General features: G+C 45.2%; 1 protein-coding gene across 2 annotated transcripts in view; it reads left to right on the top strand.

The window, feature by feature from the left end:
- pax2b (paired box 2b) overlaps positions 1-24,113 on the top strand; it is a 42,959-nt gene extending 18,846 nt beyond the window's left edge. The window contains exons 5-9 of one of the 2 annotated variants that reach the window (XM_063221074.1): positions 1-126; positions 5,625-5,733; positions 18,838-18,939; positions 22,760-22,846; positions 23,516-24,113. The exon at positions 1-126 is cut by the window's left edge and continues 50 nt beyond it. In XM_063221074.1, the coding sequence (XP_063077144.1) occupies positions 1-126; positions 5,625-5,733; positions 18,838-18,939; positions 22,760-22,846; positions 23,516-23,592 (501 nt within the window). In that variant the 3' untranslated portion in view covers positions 23,593-24,113. The remainder of the gene's footprint in view (positions 127-5,624; positions 5,734-18,837; positions 18,940-22,759; positions 22,847-23,515) is intronic. The other variant, XM_063221073.1, reaches the window with a different exon arrangement.
- The last annotated feature ends 290 nt before the right edge of the window (positions 24,114-24,403 follow it).

Below are 24,403 nucleotides of genomic sequence, written 5' to 3' on the forward strand. Positions count from 1 at the left end.
AGCTTGCGGAAGCACCTGCGAGCCGACGCCTTCACGCAGCAGCAGCTGGAGGCCCTGGACCGGGTCTTCGAGAGGCCCGCCTATCCCGACGTCTTCCAGAGCTCCGAGCACATCAAACCTGAACAGGTAAACTATTTTAAAAAGCTTTTATTTTTATTTATTTTTAAATTGGTATATGTGTGTGTTTTTTACTTTTTTGTTGAGTGTTTGTACCTTTTGGTTGTGGTTGTGGTTGTGTGTGTGTGTGTGTGTGTGTGTGTGTGTGTGTGTGTGTGTGTGTGTGTGTGTGTGTGTGTGTGTGTGTGTGTGTGTGTGTGTGTGTGTTTGTGTGTATGTGTGTGTGTGTGTGTGCGTGCCTGCGTGCGTGTGTGTGTGTGTGTGTGTTTGTATGTGTGCATGTGCATGTATGAGAAAGGAAGCTTTGTATATTTGCTGTTTACACTGTTAAATACTGTTGAACGAATTAGTAGATGTGACTTTGTTTTGAAATGATAGACAGGAAAAAAAATTTGCCATCCATTTTGCTCAACACGCCACGCCATACGGCGAAAGCTAATAAGAGTATATCACTTAAGAACTGTGTGTATGCCTGTGTGTGTGTGTGTGTGTGTGTGTGTGTGTGTGTGTGTGTGTGTGTGTGTGTGTGTGTGTGTGTGTGTGTGTGTGTGTGTGTGTGTGTGTGTGTGTGGTATATGGACATAATGTGCACTGTGTATGTGTGGTCCCTGCATATCTTTTCTGGGACGTAAAACATTAGCTACCATCAAAGCTCCATGACACCCCAGTCCAGCTCATGAATAACTGTTTTTGCCACGGCCGCTGTTTCGTTTTTAAGTACCAGAAACTCTTTGGCACCTTGCTCCGCACAGAAAAAGTCATTTATATTAAAAGACCTGACTGAGCATTATTAATACACACGCTCAGCTCAGGCCTAGGCCACATAGGCAGCAGTACAAAGAGGAGAGGAGAGGAGAGGAGAGGAGAGGAGAGGAGAGGAGAGGAGAGGAGAGGAGAGGAGGGGAGGGGAGAGGAGGAGAGGGAAATAGAGGAGAGGGGAGGAGAGGAGGGAAAGAGAGGAGAGTGAAGAAATGAGAGGAGGAGAGGGAAAGAGAGGAGAGGAGAGGAGAGGCGAGGTTACATTACTGTGTGTAATCCTTTGGGGCCTGGGAACTGCTATGGCATACCATTGCAATCCAGGTCATAGGCCCAGTGCTATAAAGAACAGCTGAATGTCGAGGCCCTTGTACAGGAGAAGTGGGGAGAGATATGAGGTGCATGGGGAGGAAGGGGACAGAGGCAGAGATGGTTTAACAGTAATTGCACGGCATTATAAAAAAGGCAACTGGACAACGCTATAGGGATCTCTTCTCGCCAGAGAGGAGGAGAGAGAACGAAAGGAAAAAAATATCCCCACATATTATTGATTTTGTGAAGGAAATAAAAAAACATTCCCTGGAACACTGTAATTGAGAATAGCAGAGAGGGAGTGGAGGAGAGAGAACCATTATATAAAGAAACCCCCAACATCAGTAGTGGTTTGTTTCATTTTCAACCATCTGTGATGTTATTCAGCTTGTGAGAAACAGCTTTGTGCTGTTATGTGTGTTTTTTTCCCTTTTCCTGCTTTTTTCTCTCCTGAGTGTGCACTTGAAAAAAGGAGAACAGGTTCAGAATCATATTTCTGCAAAACACCATTGTTAATTCAGCCTGTCTAAAGTTCTTTTGCTTTGCTTACTGGCGTCTAGTTAGCTAATATAGCTACCTAGCTGCCCTCCTAATCTGCATGGCAGATTTAAACCTCAAAAGACCACGAGCCATTTTCACCAGCCAACCAACCCGGTAACCATGTAACCATGTGACATTAAACTGGCCCACGCCTTCTATCCATCATCATTTAGGAAGGGAGGAGTAGGGCTGATGGCGGGGGGTTGACAAAATTAAAAGACCCTCTCTCTCTTTGAAAAAAAATCCCCAAGTGACCAGCTTATAAAAACAGAAGCTGGAACCTTAGTTGTAGTGCCCCCACTACACAACCACACAACACAACCTTGTGCTTAAAACGGCTAACCTATATTTACTTTCGTTTGGCTAGCCCATTAAACAACAGGCAAGCAACTATTAAAGCCTAGACGGAGGAGGGGTGATGCCAACCCCCTTTGGAACTTATAACACAAGTCGTAGGTTGCCAGTTAAACGGCAAGCTAATATTAAACAACAAGCTACTAATGATTCCTGGACTGGGGGGTTGGGCTTTTGGAACTTATAGCACAAGTCGTGGTGGTTGCCAGAGTCGCGGTTGCCATAAAAAGCCAGAGCCAGAGCCAGAGCAGCAATCGGGGAGGGGGCCCTAATTGAGTTCATTTTAATTTCTGTGCGATCGCGGCGCATTAGGCAGGTGATAAATCAGGGCGACGGGCCCTCACCTCCAGAAGAAGGCCTAATTTGTGGCTAATTACCAAACTGATTTCTACTGCAAGATCAATACCAAAACGAATTGGAAATGACTTGCAATCACAAAGAGGCAAGAGAGAGGGATAAGGGGAAAGGGATGGAGGGATGGAGGGAGAGAGAGAGAGAGAGAGAGAGAGAGAGAGAGAGAGAGAGAGAGAGAGAGAGAGAGAGAGAGAGAGAGAGAGAGTATTGAAAAAGGGGAAAATCTTGAAGGGGTTGGATTGGAGTGGAGAGATGGAGGCTAGGCCGAGGATAGGTATTTTTTTTAAATGTACATATTTATTTATTCATTTATATTTAAAATGGGAGGTATGAGAGGTGGGGACAACAGGAGGAGAAAAAGGAGAAAAGGATTACGTAGAGAGAGGGGGGGGGGAGAATTACGTAGAAAAAGGAGGGAGGAGGTGGAAGGAGGAAGGGGATGTTGGACTACTCCACACTGCTCTTTTAAGTGTCCCTTCTCTTCTTCCTTTTCGCTTCTCACTCTTCCTTTCATCCTCTCTCTCCTCCTTTTTCCTCTCTATCTCCCCTGTTTTCTATTTTCACCCTCCTTTTATGTTTTTTTTCCTCACTTCTCCCTTTTCCTTTCTTTCTTTGTCATCCTCAGTTTTTTTTCTTCTTCTTCAACTCCACCGCGCTAAAGAGGCGGTCCCATTACCCCTGGCGTCTGGCCTGTGTTGAGGGGAGTATTAAATAGCCATTCTGGAGATGCAAAACTCAATGGAGTCACCCCTCCCACACTTATGCTGGCCATTTGGTCATCCCTTTCAAATAAAACCCACGACCCCCCCAACACACACACACACACACACACACGCACACGCACACACACACACACACACACACACACACACACACACACACACACACACACACACACACGCACACGCACACACACACACACACACACACTCCCTCTCTCTGAACCAACCGACCCCAACCCAACACACCCTCCATACCCGCCTACCCAACCACGACCCCCACCCCCACCCCCCTTTCCAACCCTTTACTCGGCTGTTTTCTCTTCCTTGGGCCCTTTATCTGCATGATAAAACGCCCGTTCTGCGTCTGAGCCTTTCAAGAAAAGAGGAAAACATCCGCAATTGTGCCGAGGAACAGTTGTAGCAGACAATTAGAGTTTATCTCTGATAGAGCCAGACAAGGCCGGGGTCACAGGCTTCCCCTGTGACACCAGACACCCCCCCCCCCCCCAACCCCCAACACACACACACACACACACACACACACACACACACACACACACACACACACACACACACACACACACACACACACACACACACACACGGAGAGAGGAGAAAGGAGAAAGGGGCTTTGGACAACCTTTTGTCAACAGACATACTCCGGAAGTCACATCTCATTAAAAAGCAGAGAGCGAGAAAGAGAGAGAGAAAAATGAGATTACATCTACCATTAACGCCACAACGCATTTCCATCTCCCCCAAATAATGAGAGGGAAATGCTAAGCAAGTCCAGCCTGGCCTCACAGGCCATAAGGTGGGGTGTGAATGATCAGATTGGGGACTTAGCGTTTAACCACCAAAAATATTAAAATATTAAGAAATGAAAAAAAAATCCTAACTGGAAGGGCCTAGCATCAAACAACCTTATGGATGTTTTCTTTTAAAATGAGATAAGCTAGAGAGAGAGCTAGCATCAAAGAACCTTACACAATGTAAAAAATAGGGGGACACAGGGCATCAAACAAACGGAAGCTAAAAAAATATATATTTATATTTGAGAACACACAGGTTTAGTACCGAACAAACTTGCAGTTAAAAGAAAGCAGAGGTAAATCTTGGTGTGTGTGTGTGTGTGTGCTTACGTGCGTGTGTATAAATGTAGTGCGAGTATGGCAGAGCCTGTGCAGTGTGTGTGTGTGTGTGTGTGTGTCTGTTCAATGGGCGACCATGTGTGAGAGAGAGTCTGTGCAGTGTGTGTGTGAGTATGTGTGTGTGTGTGTGAGCACACAACAGCGTATGTGTAGCGTGTATGTGTAGTGTGTGTGTGTGCAGTGTATGTGTAGCATTGTGTATGGTTACCGTGTGTGTGCATGTGTGTGTGTGTGTGTTCGTGCATGACTATGTGTGTGTGTGTGTATGTGTGTGTTCGTGCATGAGTGTGTGTGTGTGTGTGTGTGTGTGTGCGTGCGTGCCCGTGTGTATGTGTGTGTGTGTGTGTGTGTGTGTGTGTGCTTGCGTGTGTGTGTGCTCGTGTGTGTGTGTGCCCATGTGTGTGTGTGTGTGTGTGTTTGTGCATGTGTGTGTGTGCCCATGTGTGTGTGTGTGTGTGTGTGTGTGTGTGTGTGTGTGTGTGTGTGTGTGTGTGTGTGTGTGTGTGTGTGTGTGTGTAACAAAGCGTCAGGCAGGCAGGGAGGGAGGCAGCGTTTGCTCCTGCTCCTGCCTCTGCCTCTGCCTCTGCCTCTGCTCCTGCCTCTGCTTCTCCACTTGGCTGATCAGGAGGATGACTGCAGTTAGGAACAAAGGGGCCAGCTGAGGCCTGGGCTTTTCTCCTCTACGCTCCGCTCCGAGCGAGCGCGCACGCAGAACCAACCCCTTACTTCCTCCCAGACAATGCCCCCCAAATACATTCATGATATGCTTCAACTGTCCCCCCCCTCATCCGCCCTCCCCATCCACCCTCCTTCGCCTCTCCTGCCACTCCACGGGTGGGGGCGATCACACATGCATTCTCACACTTTTAGCACCCAACAACCCGCAGAGAGAGAGGGAGGCAGAGAGAGGGAGGGGGGGCGGGAAAGACAGAGAGATTCACAGGGATGTTTCTGTGAAAAAAAGTAGAGAGAAGGGAGTGAACAACAGAGAGAGAGAGAGAAACAGAGAAATTCACAGAGATGCTACTTTGAGAGAAACGAGAGTGCGCGTCTAAGAAAAAGAAAGCAAAAAAAGAAAAAAAAAGTTTTTCATCCATGCTTTCTGATTTTTCCCCTCTTCCTCTTCATTTTTCTTACCTATGCCGATGACTATGTCTACACCCATGTCAATGTCCTCAGATATGTCCATGCCCTTTCATAGGAAAATTAGAAACGTTATTTTAATTCTTTGTATGACTGGTGCATGTAAAGCAATAAAGCAGACTTGACTTGAATTGAGTGGACTTGACCTGACTTGCTTCCCCTTCTTCGTCTTCAGGAGTACGCCCTCCCATCGCTGCAAGCGGGAATAGACGACGTGAAGCCGAGCTTGTCGTCTAACGCCAGCGCAGAGCTCGGGCCCGGCGTGACACAAAGCTACCCTGTAGGTAAGATCGAGAGCTCTCTGACTCCCCACACACTCTCCCATATACACAGCTATGCATCCTACTGCTGTACGTTCTGTATGTTCCCTGTAGGTTAGATTGAGGACTCCAATGCACCTTTCCCATATACTTTACATAATGATACACACTACCATGATCCCTGTAGGTAGCACTGAGTGCGCTTCGAATTGCCTATGCACACCTCTTCTTGCACACTCCCCATATGCAGTTAAACACCCCATCATGTTCCCAAACCACCACCAAATGTGGCCAAAGTGAAAGTAAAAAACTAAAATTGCCATAGTTTCCTTCCAACGCAAGTAACTTCACTGAATAACTGGTCTACAGTTATTACAGAGTGGCAGACACCTGATTCTGCGCTGGTTGGACCAAATTCGGGGGTTGTCTTTTAAGGTTTCTTCAGTCACAACGTCTAGCCACCTCATTAGGTACAATGGAATAACTAGCTATGTAATATTATGTGCTAGTGTTGTACTATACACCATGAATGTACTTAGGCCTATACTTTTACTTTGGTCACCTCTGCAAGCCACATATTCAGTCCTGAGTGGCAATGTAGTGGCTAATAGAAAGGCACAAAGCTACTCTGTAGGGAAGATTGGGCACTCCAGCTTCCACTTCCCTGTCCATAAAACACCATCATCACCCCCCCCCAAAAAAAAACAACCATATACACAGTTATACACCCTTCTATGGCCCCCAGGCCACATATTCAGATGAGGGAAATCTGGAAACCCTTTGTCGCAATGTAATGGCTAACAGAAATTAAGAAATCACTGATTACATGTAGTATTGTACATTTTTTCAAATGCTGTCCAATTGTGAAAAAAATAAGGAGTGACAGAGTGAAAAATAAGGAGTGACAGAAATGTTAATAAAACAAATGAAACAACAACCAATGCAACAACTGTGGATTATTTGATGTGGATTGTCCTTCTGCCATAACTGCCATTTTGCCGCAACACTGTCATTAGTGTCATAGTTGAAAAGGTGGTGAAACAGCTTCTCTATGTCTCCACATTCCTCTTGCCTCATTAACGAGACTAAAAATGACAACACCAAAAAAACAAAAACATCTCCTTTATTTACAAAAGAGGACCAATACCTACAGCTAACATTTTCTGTAGTCAACTTCCTTGTTTACGTCAGTGTACTGTGTCAACATCCCGATTACGATTCTGAACATTTAGGTTGAGAGCAGGTCACCCAGTAGTGTCCAGTGGCCCTTATAAAGGGATATAATATTGGCATAATGGACCTGTGCTATCCTATCATGGTTATCTGATATTTAAAAAGCGTCCATTTGCCATAGATTTGGAAGCGGTTCATTGGTTGGAGAATCAGGAAACGAGTATTTTTTTTCGTCTGGCATCAGGGTTTTCAGTCTGCTCACTGTGCAGATGTTTTTTTTTGTTTCCTCTTATTTTTTCTTTTTCATTTTCCTTTTTTTCCTCTTCTGTCCAACTTGTCCCTCACCCGATCGTTCCCTCCTCCATCTTCCCCCTTCTCTCTCTCTCTCTCTCTCTCTCTCTCTCTCTCTCTCTCTCTCTCTCTCTCTCTCTCTCTCTCTCTCTCTCTCTCTCTCACCCTTGCTGTGTGTTGCCGTTCACGGACCTGTCATAATTAATGACTGCCTCACTAATTGAAATATTGTTTCATTGTTGCCGCTGTTATTACCTCGGAGAAGGTTAAGTTTACAGATAGTTTACGATTACTGTCAGTCCTGAGATTAATATACAGAGCTTTTATTAAAATTCATATAATTATGCGGCAGCTATCAAAAGCAATGGATTCTGCTGGGGAGGAGGCAGTGGTAGTGGTGTTGGTGGTGATGGTGGTGGAGGAGGAGGAGGAGGAGGAGGAGGAGGTGGGATGATTGAAAATGGCAGCGCTATGGCTACTCCTCTCCTCCTCCTGCTCTCATGTGCTTGTTCTCTCATTCATTCTCTCTCGCGCTTTCTCTCTCTCTCTCTCTCTCTCTCTCTCTCTCTCTGCTGTCCTTCAGCCTCACCTGCTCTGAACTCTGTACTGCTTTTGATTTTCTTCACCTTCTCTTACCACTTGTATAGTTTTTTTCTTGACCTTGCTTCCTCTCCAATGTGTCTGAATCTATCATTGCTCTTTCACATATCTCTCTGTTTCATGTGTCATTAGTCTGTGTGGGTCACTCTCTACGTCTTGTGCTTCTCTCTCTTACTCCTCCCTCCTTATTTATTCAGCCTCATCCCATCTCTCTCTCTCTTTCTCCCCTTCTCACTCTGTCTCTCTCGCTGTCTCTCTCTCTCTCTCTCTCTCTCTCTCTCTCTCTCTCAGGCAGTGTGCCGGAAAAGAATAGGGGTCTTTCTCTCATTAATATGTGGGAGGTAGCTATCCGTTGTAAGTCAGGCCTCGTGAGAAGAAAGGTGTGCATTTGTCCTTTGTGCAGGGGGCCGCTTGTGTGAGCAGGGCACCTGGGCACAGAGAGGGGGACGTGGAGGAGAGGAGAGGAGTGAGAGAGGGGGTGGGGGGGTAGGAGAAGAGGAAATAGAAGAGGTAAAAGAGAAAGAGAGAGGGGTGCACCTGTACAGAGAGAAGGGGGGGAGTGAAGGAGAGTGGAAAGAGGGAGGGTGGAGAGGAGAGGAGGAAAGAGAAGAGAGGAGGGAGAGAAAGAGAGAGGGTTGCCACCTGTGTGGAAAGAAAGGGAGATGTGTGAGGAAGAGAAGAGAGAGAGAGAGAGAGAGAAGAGAGAAGAGAGAGAGTGAGAAGGGGAGAGAGAGAGAGAGAGAGAAGAGAGAAGAGAGAAGGGAGGGACGAAGGGGAGGAAAGAGAAGAGAGGAGATGAGGGGTGGGGTGCACCTGTGTGATGGAGAGAAGAGAGGAAGCAAAGGAGAGAAGAGGAAAGGAGAGCAGAGGATGGGGGGAGAAAGAGAAGAAAAAGAGAGGGACACCTGGGTGGAAGAAGAGAGAGAGGAGGAGAGAGAGAGAGAGAGAGAGAGAGAGAGAGAGAGAGAGAGAGAGAGGAGTGGAGAGAGAGAGAGAGAGAGAGAGAGAGAGAGAGAGAGAGAGAGAGAGAGAGAAGAGAGAGAGAGAGAGAGAGAGAGAGAGAGAGAGAGAGAGAGAGAGAGAGAGAGAGAGAAGAAGGAGACAGGAAGGAGAGAGGGCCCGTGGCGGAGGCTGGGGAGTCTGTCTTTGTTTGCACCTGCGATAGGCCAGGGATGCATTTCACCTCGCGCTCGAGGCCTCCCTGTGACCTGACAGACCTGGCTCAAGCCTATCTCAAGGCATCAGGGAAAACACACACTGCACCCAGAAAATGTGCAGTGTGTGTGTGTGTGTGTGTGTGTGCGTGTGTGTGTGTTTGAGTGTGTGTGTGTGTGTGTGTGTGTGTGTGTGTGTGTGTGTGTGTGTGTGTGTGTGTGTGTGTGTGTGTGTGTGTGTGTGTGTGTGTGTGTGTGTGTGTCTTTCTGTGTGTGTGTGCGTGTGTATGTGTGTGTGTGTGTCTTTCTGTGTGTGTGTGTGTGTGTGTGTGTCTTTCTGTGTGTGTGTGTGTGTGTGTGTGTGCGCGCGCATGCTTGTGTGTGTGTGTGAATAAGGCATTTGGGTAAAGAACACACCTACCCAACCCCAGGTGCGACAGTAGTTGATTATAGCTTGTCTGCTTGTATTTGCGGAGCTTTTTTGTGTTTGTTTTATGTTCTTAATACCGCGAGTACTGTATTTGCATAGTCATTTGGTTAGTGTCAAGTTTTTTAATGTGTTTGGTAATTTCAGTGTTTGCTTTGATTATCTTCTCTGAACAGCTTTTTTTTCCCTGTGTATTCAATTTTGAACTTAATCATGTGCGGGCGGGGGCATGCGGTGCAGTGAAGTGTATCCATGGCGATTTGAGCAAAAAACTTTTCCCTTGGATGGATTATCAAGAGAGAGGTGGAGTTTTTTTGGGGGGAGGGGGGGCAAAGTCATTGAGATGATAGGGAGAGTTTATAGAATGGGGAATTGAAAGAGAGAGATACGTAGACAGAGAGAGATACAGATAGAGAGAGAGAGAGAGAGAGAGAGAGAGAGAGAGAGAGAGAGAGAGAGAGAGAGAGAGAGAGAGAGAGAGACAGAGAGACACAGAGAGAGAAAAGGAAAGTGTGAGAGAGACAGAGAGGAAGGAAAGAGGGAAAAAGAGAGCAAGAGGCAAAGAGAAAGGAATGGGAGAGAGAGAGAAAGGGAGGGAGAGAGAGAGAGAGAGAGAGAGAGAGAGAGAGAGAGAGAGAGAGAGAGAGAGAGAGAGAGAGAGAGAGAGCGAGAGAGACTGAGAGAGAGAGAGAGAGAGAGAGAGAAGGAGAGAGACTATTTTCGTTAACGCTAGACTGAGCCCCCCAGGATGATTTTTACATCAGACTCAGTGTACATGGAGATATACTCCAGTTTGCTCTGCTCTGCTTTGAGTGGGTATGTATTTCGCCGGCTTGATGTGTCCCTAGCGACTGCCTGCGCTAATAACCTCAATGCGTTTTAATCAGGTGTAGCGTTTGGGGTTGGGGTAATGGCTGGGTGTTATGGTTTACAGGCGCATGATAAACCCCGCAGATAGCACTTCAAGCCAAGCAAAAGGAGGGCGCTAAATTATCTTCTGCGTTTAGGCCGAGATCCAATTTCAAATTAATAGCGTCTTTACAGGAGGAGGTAGGGGGGTGGTGGGGGTGGGGGGGTAAGAGAGTGTGGTGTTGGTAGGGAGAGGAGATACTCGGGTGGAGGAGGTGTGTGGGGGGGGGGGGGGTGGGTTTGCGAAGTGAGAAGTGGAGATTATGCTCATCCTTAAAATGTTTTCGAGCGCCAATTAAAAACACCCGCCGTTATTGATCTTGTTGATTTTATGTCCCGGAATTTGCATAATCTATTAAAAATGAATGATTCATGGACTATTCATTGCCAGAAGAGATTGGAATTTCTCTCTCTCTCACACATACACACACACACACACACACACACGCACACACACACACTCTCACACACTTACTCTCTCACACACATGCATTCTCACTCTGTATTTCGCGCCCGCACACGCACACGCACACACACACACACACACACACACACACACACACACACACACACACGCACACACACACACTCTCACACACTTACTCTCACTTTCTCTCTCACACACATGCATTCTCACTCTCTATTTCGTGCCCGCACACACACACACACACACACACACACACACAGTCTCTCAGTGGGTGTGTAATGCCTAAAAGATAGAGATCTTTTGTGTCCTTTGCTTATCCTATTAGTGCTCAAAGGTACCTGCGAAGGAGGCGGCTCAATTGGAAGCGGGATTTAAGGCATTGAGCCGCCCTCCCATCATCAAAATTCAAGTTAGGCCACCCTGCCTCCATAGAAACAGGCCAGCCAGCCAGTCAGTCTGCTTCTCCTCTTCTCTTCTCTTATTTCTCCTCTACTCTTTTTTTTCTTTCCATCTCTCTTTTCTCCTCTTCTCTCCCTTTTCTCCGCTGCCGTTATACAGTTTATTACATTAAATGGCTCATATACAATTAAATAGCTCAATTGGCCCCCGCCACCTCCAAATGGAAAGCATATCAAAGGTGCTCTCCTGAATGGGACACTATGGGATATTGGGCTATTGTTGAGGCTGAGGCCTCTTTTTGCTTTTTATTACGACCACGACGAGGCCAGCAGCAGAAGAATTGCCATACTTTGATGGATTTTTCTCATTCAGGGATTTTTCAATTCCATCGCGGCGACCCATTAACTGAGCTGCTTTTGTATCCACTGGGTAGTGGTGGTGCTGGTGGTGCTGGTGGTAGGTGAACAGGGTGAGGAGATATCATGTAATGGGGAGAGGAGAGGAGAAGAGAGGAGAGGAGAGGAGCGTGGTGGAGGACTGCTGTACTGGTAGGGGAAGTCTTAAGGGGTCTCGATAGTGGCTCTGAAGTTGTAGAATGAAGTGACTGTGAATTTTGGGGTGACTGACCTGACTCCTCTGCATTATGAAACACATGCGCGCACGCACACGCACACACACACACACACACACACGAATACATACGCACACACACGTACACACGGACGCATGTAGACATGTGCGCAGGCACAAACACACACACACACACACACACACACACACACACACACACACACACACACACACACACACACACACACACACACACACACACACACGAACAAGCACACACACTTGCTTGAATGTGAGGAATTATGCTGGACCATCTTGCTGTTGAGTTTCTTCTGGTAAAGTAGCAGTGGGGAGATCTGATGTGGACTAACAGTGTAAACTGGAGAACTCTGCCTCTTCGCAGCCCGTCAGATAGAATTGCATTTCTCACTCTACATTGCTCATGGCAGGGCGAGTTACATCTGGTACACTGTAGAGAAACGCATCTGAACAATAATACTAATAAAAAGCGTTAAAAAGCACTATGTGGCTGCTTCTTGAAAACTGAGTTTACCATTTGGGGAATAACTCTCACAATGTATTTGAACAAGAGTGAAGCCCACTCGGCTGAAGGTACAGTGAAGTACAGACCTAACTTGAGGTCACTACACCTGTCATTATAGTAGGTGCATGGTTCCCCCTCCTTTGCTACCCCGATTTTGTAACCACTACATACAGTAATTGCTTTTATCACTGGAAAAAAAACACACAAAGCAAAACAAAGAAAACAAACAGAAATCTCATCCATTAAAGCTAGGAATGTGAGAGAGAGAGAGAGAGAGAGAGAGAGAGAGAGAGAGAGAGAGAGAGAGAGAGAGAGAGAGAGAGGGGGAGAGAGAGAGAGAGACATGGCACGTATGAGGAGGCGAGTGCTCAAGGGTTTGACAGAGCCACTTGTCTGTGGAGGGCCCACGGGGGAGAGCCAGTGTGCTTAGGCTCCAAAATTAATGCTTATTTTGTCTTCACAAAAGCAAACTAACCTTTGAGCACACATTTGATAATGAATGACTTTCACCGCGGCCCGTTGTGGGAATTACAGCAATTTGGCTCTCCAAACATCCCCTCTCTTTTTTCTCGTTTCTTTTCCCGTTTTTATTTTTTTTCGCTGCTAAGTTGTAATTAATTAGGGTGAAGTGGTTTTTTCGGGGGAGCCGGGTGATAAATGGCCGCGATCCGAATATAGAAAATGGAGGTCAAAAGACTTCAGGTTCGGAGGTGTGTTGTGAAACACGAAGGTGTCCCTGTCGCCACAGTGAATTTAATGCACGCCGCAGCAAAAGAGTCGCTTGCTGATGACTTTGTCCCCCACCCCCCAGCCCCCTTCCTGCTACACACATACACATGCAGGCGCGCGCACACATATACACACACATGCGCTCTCTCTCTCTCACACACACACACGATCACACACAAACACACACGCGCGCACGCTGCCAGCGCAGGAGAAGGGAAGGTCATCCATAGGAGCAGGGCACACACACACACACACACACACACACACACACACACACACACACACACACGACTACACTTGCTGCAAGTTTTTTTTCCCCTTTCGTTCCGTTGGTTCCCTCCCCCCGGCTAGCGTATGGAGTCATATTCTGAGATAAACAGCGTTCATGGTCTCTCCATCTGCTGTGACAGAGTGGAGAGTGTCTGAGAGACAGACGGAGGGAGGGAAGGAAGGAAGGAGGGAGCGAAGAGAGAGAGAGAGGAGAAGGAGAGGGACAGCACAGAGAAACGGCAGCAGACAGAGAGAAAAAGAGACCTGTGTCGTCTCGCGCTACGATAATTAAAAGGCTGACAGGTTTTGTTGGCAGGAGGGGGCAAACTTGTGTCGCGTCTCGCGCTCAGTTGTAAGTAAACACTGGTGGCTTTTAGTGGCGACAGTGTTTAGTGATCACACTGCTCTCGCTGGGGTCAGGTGAGCCTTTTTTTGCCATGTAATGGATGGGAAAGCTGTGCTGCACTACTCAGAGACTGTAAGACTATAGCACCGTCCTGGTAGTGTTCCACCCTGGTAAAAGGAGGCCAACTACACATTACACAACACTGGGGTGCATTTCTCAAAAGAAAAGTTGTTAGCCTGTTAGCAACTTCGGTAGTTGTCAATGGGAAAATGCATTGAAAACAACAAAGTAGCTAAAGTAATAAGCAAATTGGATTTTGAGAAATGCACCCCTGTTCACTCAGATGAGGTGTAAAGACTGTAGAGAAAGGCTATAACACTGTTCTGGTAGTGCATTACCCTGGTATAAGACACCATCTACATAGTAGGCTAGAATATAGATACTGCATGTTGAGTTTGCATATTACACACATTCTTCACGTTCACAAAAAGGTTTTGAAAGTGGTACTGCACTACTAAGGTGAGGTGTAAATAGGTTTGCCAACAGTCCCTTGAAATACGGAATCGTCCTGAATTTAGACACAAAAAATTATGATTCCATATTGAGCTGAAACAGGACGCATTTTGGTTAGAATGCAGGCAATTGCATCTAAGAAATAGCCTACAACATTTTTGGGGTTTAGGACCCTCAGACCCCCTCGCGAATGAGGTGTCCCTTGTTTTTTCCCCCAGGGAGTTGGCAACCCTAGCTGTAAACACTTTTGCACTTAGGGCTCCCGGTACTACACTATCCTGGTGTAAGTGCCGTAAGATACCACCTACTCTCAGTACAATTAGCCACCATAGTGTCCAGAGTAGCCTTTCTACTGTAGAAGACAAGTGTGCAGTGCAAAGTACACTTTGTTGTGTTACTGCAATTCAACATGTTAGAGGTCCAACAAGAAAAAAAATTAAATATTCTCTTCTGTGTTGAATTAAAACAGTAAAATGTACGGTGTAGCGTTTGGGACGTGGTGTTACTGTAAGTTTGCAAATACACGCATCCAAGAACACAATCTAGAGTCAAGAAACAAGCACTGATCAATAATTGCTAAAGCTCCTTCGTTACTCAATACATTACCCTATCAATATATAATGGCCCATTATCTCAGATATCAAAACATAAGTGACCCTTTTAGAAATTGACAAACTACTTGTCTGTGTTTGAGTGTAAGTGCGGTATGTTAAGTGTGTGTGTGTGTGTGTGTGTGTGTGTGTGTGTGTGTGTGTGTGTGTGTGTGTGTGTGTGTGTGTGTGTGTGTGTGTGTGTGTGTGTGTGTGTGTGTGTGTTCATACAGTTTGTTGATGCCTGCCAATTTCCTACATCCAGCTCATCAGCAACAACTAACTCCACTGACTGTATGCCACGGTGTCCGCTTTTCTGTAACTGACACACACACACACACACACACACACACACACACACACACACACACACACACACACACACACACACACACACACACACACACATACTTATGCGTGTAACAAATTCAACAGGGTCCTGTCTGCCATCTTAAACAAAGATGAAAGAAAGAAAGCAACCACCTTTTCTTTTCTTGTTTATTTTAATGAGGATTCTCCGCTGTAAAACAGCACTGGCTCCTAGACAGCTAATGAGTGTATCATGCACTGCTGAGGGCTCTCCCAAGCGCATCCCTCCATCCCACCAGGAGATTTAGAGAGAGAGAGAGAGAGAGAGAGAGAGAGAGAGAGAGAGAGAGAGAGAGAGAGAGAGAGAGAGAGAGAGAGAGAGAGAGAGAGAGAGAGAAAAAAAATAGAAATAGGAAAAGAAAGAAAGAGAGAAAGAAAGAAAGAAAGAAAGAAAGAAAGAAAGAAAGAAAGGAAAATCAAGAAAGAAAGAAAGAAAGAAAGAAAGAAAGAAAGAAAAAGAGAGAGAGAGCTAGGAAGAAGGAAGAGAAATGGAAAAGAGAGAGGGGACAGGAAACAACTGTGCTCAATGTCTCTTTTCATTGTTCTGCTTTGATGCGTGTTTAAAAATATGTTTATTTTTTATTTTATTTTTAATGGGAATAACATGTCAGGGCTCCTCAGGCAAAGTAGTGCTGCAATCGGTGACGCCGACAGGGGGGACAAAGGGGTCAGTTGTCCCGGGCCCAGGGAGACAGGGGACCCAAATTTGGGTTCTCATTACATTGTATGTATTGGATGGGGGGGCACTTTCAGATTACTTTGTCCTGGGCCCAGCCAAAGCTGTCAGTGGCCCTGGCGGCAATTACTGGCTAACTATGATTACGTTTAAATAAATCAACACGCGCCAAGCAATGGCACAGTTTGTCACTTTTGGTGGAAGCTGTTAGGTACAGACATCACGTTTTTGTCAGTTAAGTGTTTATTTGATGGATGTACCATACAGTTGGAGGCGGAAATATTCTCCACTTGCCATTTAGAAACATTTTCTTCTTTTTTGGCCAACTGGCTATCTAAGTGTCTTCTGAATGTAATCGTGTTTGTGTGTGCGTGTGCCTGTGCCTGTGCCTGTGCCTGTGCCTGTGCCTGTGCCTGTGCCTGTGCGCGTGCACACGCGCGCGCGTGTGTGTGTGTGTTTTCCTACCTGTCCTGACGTCCCCTTGTGTGAGTTAACACAACTGGTCTTGATGGGACATTGAGACACCAGGCCGTAAGGGCACTGGTGGAAACTAGCCCTGCAGGCACTATTGGAGGCTACCAATCTTTAACAATATGGTCTGTGTCTGGTGTGTCTGGTGTGTGTGTGTGTGTGTGTGTGTGTGTGTGTGTGTGTGTGTGTGTGTGTGTGTGTGTGTGTGTGTGTGTGTGTGTGTGTGTGTGTGTGTGTGTGTGTGTGTGTGTGTGTGTGTGTGCTCTTGTCCATATGCTCTGACATCTCAACCATCCCACACTGAGTCACTCACACACACACACACACACACACACACACACACGCTCGCGCGCGCACACACGCCAGACCCTTCTGTGTTTTGACTAGGCTACAGCTGACTAACTCTACCAGTTGGCAGTGTTTAGTGGAGTGGCAGACCGAAGACCGTTAAGATTTTTCACCAAAGCATGTAGTGCCCGCCGGGCATGCAGGGCCTCCACATTCAGCATTAGTAGCAATCCGACTGTAGCGCAGTCAGCTTGAGGTATTTCACAGAGCAACCAAATGACCAGTGCTCATGCCATGGATACAGCACCATTAACCCCACAGCCTACAACGTTATAACCTTATTGTCACCAAAATGGTAATGGCCATGTCTTAATCTGTTACTTAAGACTCTTGGTAATGTCATAGCAATGTTGTTATGATGTAGTTAAGCTGTTTCAACGAATGGTGAATGAGTTCGCCAGTGATCCCATCCGCATGAAAGGGCTACATAGAAGGCAGCAGAATTCTTGGAGCACAGTAAAAAAAAAAATAGTGTTAATTCAATACTTAAAGTTGTGTTTCGTCCCAGAGCACTCTTTAAGTGATGAATGAATTCTGCAATTTTTTACTGTGTGTGGTATTATGATTATGGATTCAGCTACAAAAAATTAACTTTCTTTTTTCTACTATATTGAAGCATGGCTGAAAGGGGGCATTGTTTTTTGTTTCTTTTGAAATTCCGAACTATTAAGTATTAATGAAGTCTGGGTGGTGAAATGTGGTTGTGGTTTGATCTATAAAAATTTAAATTCAAGTTGTTTTTGTTTTTGAAAATATCTTGAATGTTGGCTGAAAGAGGGCATTGTTTTTGTTTCTTTTGAATTTCCGAACTTTTTCTTCATTATCTTCATAGGCTTTCACTTCTCTGTCAAGAGCTTCTTTTCTCGGTTTCTTTTCGCCACTAAAAACACTAATGATAACATTCTGATGTTGACTAATATTCAATTATTTTTCGCAATTTAAAAATCACGGTTGAGTTAATAAGCTTAATGCCTATTACGTTTTGTTATCCAAAAGGCTTACTAAAAAAAAAAGTTTTGTCCCGCGGCATGCTGAGGGCCTTATGGCTATCAGTCTGCTCATTAGTGTTTGATTCCTCTATAATCCTCTTGAAAGAAAGAAAAAAGACACAGAGAGAGAGAGAGAGAGAGAGAGAGAGAGAGAGAGAGAGAGAGAGAGAGGAAGAGTGGAAGACGCAAAGAAAGAATGAGGCAAAAAAACAGAAGAAACAAAAGAAAAACAGAAAAAGCAAATGAGAAAAAGAAAGAAAAGAAAGGAAAGAGAAAACGAGCAAAAAAAGAGAGTGAAAGAAAGAAAGGAAAGAAAAAGGGAAAAAAATACAGTGTCCCTCACAGTTAACAATGCGCAGAGGGGCCTCATCTCTCCCTCTCTCTCTCTCCCACCAGTGGCTTAGCTGGGGCTACATGTCTAGTTAGGACAGCAAGGCATCATCCCCAATTAGCGCCATGAATACAGAGATCTGCATCGGGAGGGTGGGGTGGGGGGAGAGAAAAGGGGCCAGTGTGATTCAGCGTGAATCAGGCCTCAACCCTGCCACATGTACCGTACGCTATCTGTGTCTCTCTCTGTCCCATCAACCTCCATTGTGTTTGGGACCTACATACTGTAGGGACACTTGTTTCCCAAGTAGTTATTAGTGTTGAATTTGTTTCTCTTTTTTTGGTTGTTGATGTTGTTTTTTTTAATCGCCCTGTGTCAGTAAGTTCTGAATTTGGAAGCCAAGAGGGTGTGTGGGGGCTGTATTTTCTCTGTGTTGGCAGACAGGCTGTGAAAAGCCTTGTCCTGTTTAAGTAAACAAACAATTAGCATAGATGTGTAATTACTTTTTTTCCTGCATGTAAATTGCTTAAGAAGATGTGGTGGAATGCAAACTGGGTGAGAAAGTTACTAAGCTTAATTCAGTTTTTGAGTGATCCATGATATAATTTATTTTGCTCGTTTTCAAAAGCCACTGAAGAAGCTGCTTTTCCAAAAAAAAGATGTACAATAATTAGGCTATATATTTTACGATACAACACGAGATATAAAGTATTATAATATATATGTTGTACATACATCTTTTACGAAAGAGCATGCTTTTGTAAGGATAATTAAGACAGATGTGGCCTAGTGGCTAAGGTGCTGGGCTTTAAATCAGAGGGTTGCAGGTTTGAATTCCACTCTTCTCCTCCTATCTCACTTCATGTCCTCGAGGATTCCACCTAACCCCACACTGTTCAAGGGACTGTAACCAATACCCTGTACCTTAAATGAACTGTAAGTTGCTTTGGATAAAAGTGTCAGCTAAGTCTAATGTAATGTCATGTATTCTTGTGCCCACAGGTCGAGATATGGCCAACACAACCCTACCTGGGTACCCCCCACACGTACCCCCAACCGGACAAGGCAGCTACCCAACATCAACGCTTGCTGGAATGGTTCCTGGTATGTAATGCCTCTCAACCTTATTTTTTATATAGTAATAATAATAATAATAATAATAATAATGACAACAGCAATACTTATTATTATTATCATTTTATTATTTATTTTTTTTCACAAGAAAGTTACAGATACATAATGGCACAGTCCCAACTAGCAAAGACAAACTAGCACAAACGTGTGGCCAGAATGCCGTGGACAAAATCGTGGGCCGGTATCGCCCCTCATCCTTATAGGAATCCGCTGAAGGGATTTTAGTGCCTTTGGTCTTTGAAACAAACTGTTGAAACAAACTGGAATCTAAGTAGTTTGACCATTTGTTTTGGTGTTCTACTGTACATTGCTCTAAATACTGCTAATAGTTCATTCATTACAGCGGTAACACTTTATTTTAGTGTTACATCTATTAGCACTAATACATACAATGTTAATACTTTGATGAGTAACTTGTAAGGCATGTACTAAGCAAAAACTCAGGCCTATTAGGTCCTTTCTAAGGTTAAATTGCTAATAAATCCCTTATTGTGCATTGTGCACAAATGATTGATCATGCCTTTCAAGTTACTTATACAGGCACATTGTATGTATTAGTGCTAATAGATGTAACACTAAAATAAAGTATTACCATTACAGGAAATAGTTTTGAGATTTTTTTTTCTGATTTGGTTTGTCAATGCTACCCTGTAATTGTATTGATGAACAGATGAAGAGAAAGATACTAGGCCTAATATTACACAGATGTATGAGCATATTACAAACAGTGTCTTGCTGAATTGGGTCAATGCATATTCAAGCGTCCTACAGTGTGTGTGTGTGTGTGTGTGTGTGTGTGTGTGTGTGTGTGTGTGTGTGTGTGTGTGTGTGTGTGTGTGTGTGTGTGTGTGTGTGTGTGTGTGTGTGTGTGTGTGTGTGTGTGTTTGCATGTGTGTGGGTGGATCCGTAGGCAAGTGTTAACATTCTGTTTGCACACAAAGACTACATTTCAGCCCAGAGAGAATAAAACAAACAAACAAACAAACAAACAAGAAGCAAAAGCTCAATAGTCCTGACGTAGGAGCGTAGGGTTTTTACAAATCCCTCTTCGCTCCAATCATCGCCAGAGTGCGCATTCCCATTTCCCCTTTGCTCCTTATGTGAGAACAAGAGCTACCATGACCAAGAGCCTGAGTGTGTGCGTGTGTGCGTGTGTGTGCGTGTGTCCGCTCTCACTCACTCCCTGTCCATTGATAAACAAGCCTGGTCGAGCCTCCCCAGCCCCTTACCGTGTGTGTGTGTGTATGTGTGTGTGTGTGTGTGTGTGTGTGTGTGTGTGTGTGTGTGTGTGTGTGTGTGTGTGTGTGTGTGTGTATGCGTGTGCGTGCGCACGTGGCGTGTACCCCTTGGAGAGAAAGGTCCTGTTCCTCCAGTACTTAACCTGTAGTTTGGGTTCAGTGCAAGTAGTCAGGGGTCAGCAAACTTGGGAGCCATCGGCATTGGAGGGCCTGTAAATATTTAAAACCCCTCATCTCAGAGGGACGTGGATACTGTTTCTCTGTCATCTGTCCATGCGTGGCGTGTGTGTGTGTGTGTGTGTGTGTGTGTGTGTGTGTGTGTGTGTGTGTGTGTGTGTGTGTGTGTGTGTGTGTGTGTGTGTGTGTGTGTGTGTGTGTGTGTGTGTGTGTCTGTGTGTGTGTGTGCGTGTGTTTCTGTTTGTGTGTACTGTATGGGGCGGGCGGGTGGGGGTTGCGGGAGGGGGTTGCGTGTGGTTGCGCGGTTGTGTTTTTTGTCCACCACACACACGAGTAGCGTAACCGTAACTGTATCCCCTTTCTTGTGGTAAAGCCACTATCCAGTAGCAAGCGAGCGAATGATCTTTACACTTACTGTACGCTAAGCATCCTACCTCTTGTGTGTTGTGTGTGTGTGGCTCATATGAACACTGTCTCTTGTGTGTGTGTGTGTGTGTGTGTGTGTGTGTGTGTGTGTGTGTGTGTGTGTGTGTGTGTGTGTGTGTGTGTGTGTGTGTGTGTGTGTTTGGTATTTGGTATTTTATTAGGATCCCCATTAGCTGATTTAAGTCATCACCTATTGTTCAAACTATTCTTCCTATACATAAACATGACTACCGATAACTACATAAATTCTTTCCTGGAGTCCACACATTTAAACCATTCAAAAACTCAACATACAAACGACAGAAAATACACTACTAAGCCAAAAGGTTTCTGTTTGTATGTACTGTATGGGGTGGTATTGTGTGCACTATACAGTATGCTAAGAATCATATGAGCACTATCCCTTGAGTTTGTATGTCTGCCTGCTTGTGCGCCTGTGACTGATTTATTATGGGTAAGGGGAGGCATCATTGTGTCGATAGACAATGCACATGCTATAAAGTACAGTGCAGTCCTCCCATAGATTAGTGCAGAGGGGTGTCACTGTTTGTCGTAGACTCTAAAAAGAGGCAATATCACAACACGCGCAGGGTTGCACGACCTCGTTTGGTTTGTCCAAGTTACTCTACTGTCATAGTAGTTACCAATGCTTATAGTTAGTTTATTTCAATTGTAAATGTATCACGTCATATCATGTGTTTATCACTAACCCCAGCGCCATGGTAGGCCTATAATGAAAGTGCCTATTATTCTTTTATGGTGCAAGACTTTGTATAGTACAACAACAAAGCTCTGCCTTGTATGACACTCACACATAGGCAGACACCATCTCTTGTACTGTATTTTACCTAGGAGGTACAGAGAAGTGTGTGTGTGTGTGTGTGTGTGTGCGTGTGTGTGTGTGTGTGTGTGTGTGTGTGTGTGTGTGTGTGTGTGTGTGTGTGTGTGTGTGTGTGTGTGTGTGTGTGTGTGTGTGTGTGTGTGTGTGTGTATTATGAGGGGGTGAAAACTCCTCATAATCCCCTTTGGAGCCTCTTCCTGTTCTCTCTGTGTGTGTGTGTGTGTGTGTGTGTGTGTGTGTGTGTGTGTGTGTGTGTGTGTGTGTGTGTGTGTGTGTGTGTGTGTGTGTGTGTGTGTGTGTGTGTGTGTGTGTGTGTGTGTGTGTTCCCATTTGTCTGCAGTCACTCTGTCGAGGACGAAGATTTAGTGGCAGCCCCCCCCCACTCCTCCTCCTCCTCCTCACCTCACCCCACCCCACACCCAAAGCACTGTTAAAGCCAAAAGCCATTCCTCACTGGCTTCATATAAAATCTCACCTTTTATTGTCCCATAAAGACAAGAAACCAGCTAGACCAACAGCACCGCTAACTGACACAGAGCGCTGAGTTACTTCCCGGCAACAATAGCATTCCGGAGCGTCTTGCGCCCGCACAAAAGCAGCGCGGGTGAGGGGTGGGGGTGGTGGTGTGGGGTGTTAAAAAATAACCCTACACGAGGCAAGGCGGCAAGGAGAAGCAGCTAGGAGTTTTTACACAAGAACCACCGCTAGCTGCTGCTACACTTGAACAAACAGAGATAGCGAGGGTACGAGTGAATGAACGAGCGCGCAAGTAAAATACCTGTGATAAAAAAGGAAGAAAGAAAGTTGTATTCCACTAACCTAGCTATAGCCATAGGCCATAACCATAGATGAACAGTGTGTGTGTGTGTGTTGGGGGGGGTGGGGGGGGTGGGCTTTGCGTATGATCTTTGAAGGGTGCTGGGGATCTGTACTGGGCAGTCTGTTGGAACGGCTGGACACTAAGTTCCAGTTGTCTGCCGTTTTTTTTCCCTTCTTTTTATTGGGAGGCTATGGGGTGTGGGGAGGAAGGTGGAAGACACTAAGCTGCAGCCTAAAGGATTAAATCCGCAAAGTAATAAGTTTGTGTCTTGTTTCTTCTTGTTTCCAGGGAGCGAGTTTTCGGGGAACCCCTACAGCCATCCACAGTACACAACATACAATGAAGCCTGGCGGTTCAGTAACCCAGCATTACTAAGTAAGTAGTAACATCAATTCTTTGATTTTTTTCAGTAAATTAATCAATTAAAGTATCCTCAGATCTATTCAATAAATTCTGACCTCAAATTTCATTGTAATGTACAACTTATCGGTAATGTCGTAGAGGTGTAGTACTATGGTAGTTTTTCTCAGTGACTCGACTCGACTTGACAGTGACTGACCACTGATGGAACAACATGTATTATTGGGCAACGATGTTAAAACAAAGATGTTTAATTTAGTAACTAAGATAAAGGGCACTATGTGTGACCAATACAACAAAGTGGGATCAAGTCCTGCCTCCTAAATGGGTGTGACTTTCTCATTTATTTCCATTCATACCTAAAGAGGCAATCCTGCCGTCGGACGGCAGCTTGGAGCCTTACATCATATTGATTCCAGAAGAAACTCCTTATGAACCGTCTCGTCCTTATCAATCCTTCATAAATGTCTTCTTTTTTTTCGAACAAATCTATTCTACCCTCATGATAAGTTTAAGATTAAGACACTAGAACTACGATGCCTATTTATTTATTTATTTTAAACCAGTCTCTTCTTCTTCACTGTTAACGCTCAAGTTAAGACGCTAAAAAGACGGTAGCTATAAAGATGCCTAATATGTCTATATTTTCAAACGAGTCCATTCTTCTCCCCTGTTAACTTTCAGGTTCCCCTTATTATTATAGTGCCGCATCAAGAGGCTCCGCCCCTCCCACTGCTGCCACTGCCTATGACCGTCACTAGTTACCATGGAAACCCAATCAAGCAAACGGATCGCGGCTACGGCGGCCTCCATATTGTGCCAGTGTGAGTGGGCGTGGTTTTCTCTGGAACAAGCAGGCAGCTCCAAGATTTCCTCAACACTCAACACAGAAAGAAAAAAAGAAGAAAATGAATGATGAGATAAAGAAAGAGGAGTGGACATGTTGGAATTTTAAAAAAAGAACAAACAAACAAGAAAACACAAAGAAACAAACAAACACAAAATGATTTGGCCACTGCACACTTCACAGTCCCATCTCTTGCTTAAAAACCTGCAAGACTGTAAAGAGACTCTATGAATATATATTATGAAAATGAGAATAATAATAATAATGCAAAGAAAGTTTTGTTGTTGAAAGTTAAACAAACTACAAAAAGCTACATTTTTTCCTGATGCCTCTGGTTCATTGTATTTTCTTTCCTTACTGTTCTTTTCCAATTATTTTGGTTGTTTTTTTATGAACGAATACATTCCTTTACCTGACTGAATTCATTTCCTGGAAAAGCAAAGGCAAGTTTTAGGCATGACAGCAGCAAACACCCCCACCCCCACCCTCCAACATCCCACCCCAAGCCCATATCCATCCCTCTCCCCTATCCCATCCCCTCCCGTGCCCTCTCCCGTCCCCTCCCTGTCAGCTATTGTTACCCCCAGCCCCGGCCCCATGGTCTGTAGAGGTCCGACCGTGTCGTGTGTGCATGCACGTCCCGGGCCAAGAGGCCGAGGCGTTTAACCCTAAACTGGGCAGTGGCTTGGTGCATCTCTCGGGCCCTTAACGGCATTAAAAGCATT

The sequence above is a fragment of the Engraulis encrasicolus genome, chromosome 17 (assembly GCF_034702125.1).
Source record: "Engraulis encrasicolus isolate BLACKSEA-1 chromosome 17, IST_EnEncr_1.0, whole genome shotgun sequence".
NCBI classification, from domain to species: domain Eukaryota; kingdom Metazoa; phylum Chordata; class Actinopteri; order Clupeiformes; family Engraulidae; genus Engraulis; species Engraulis encrasicolus.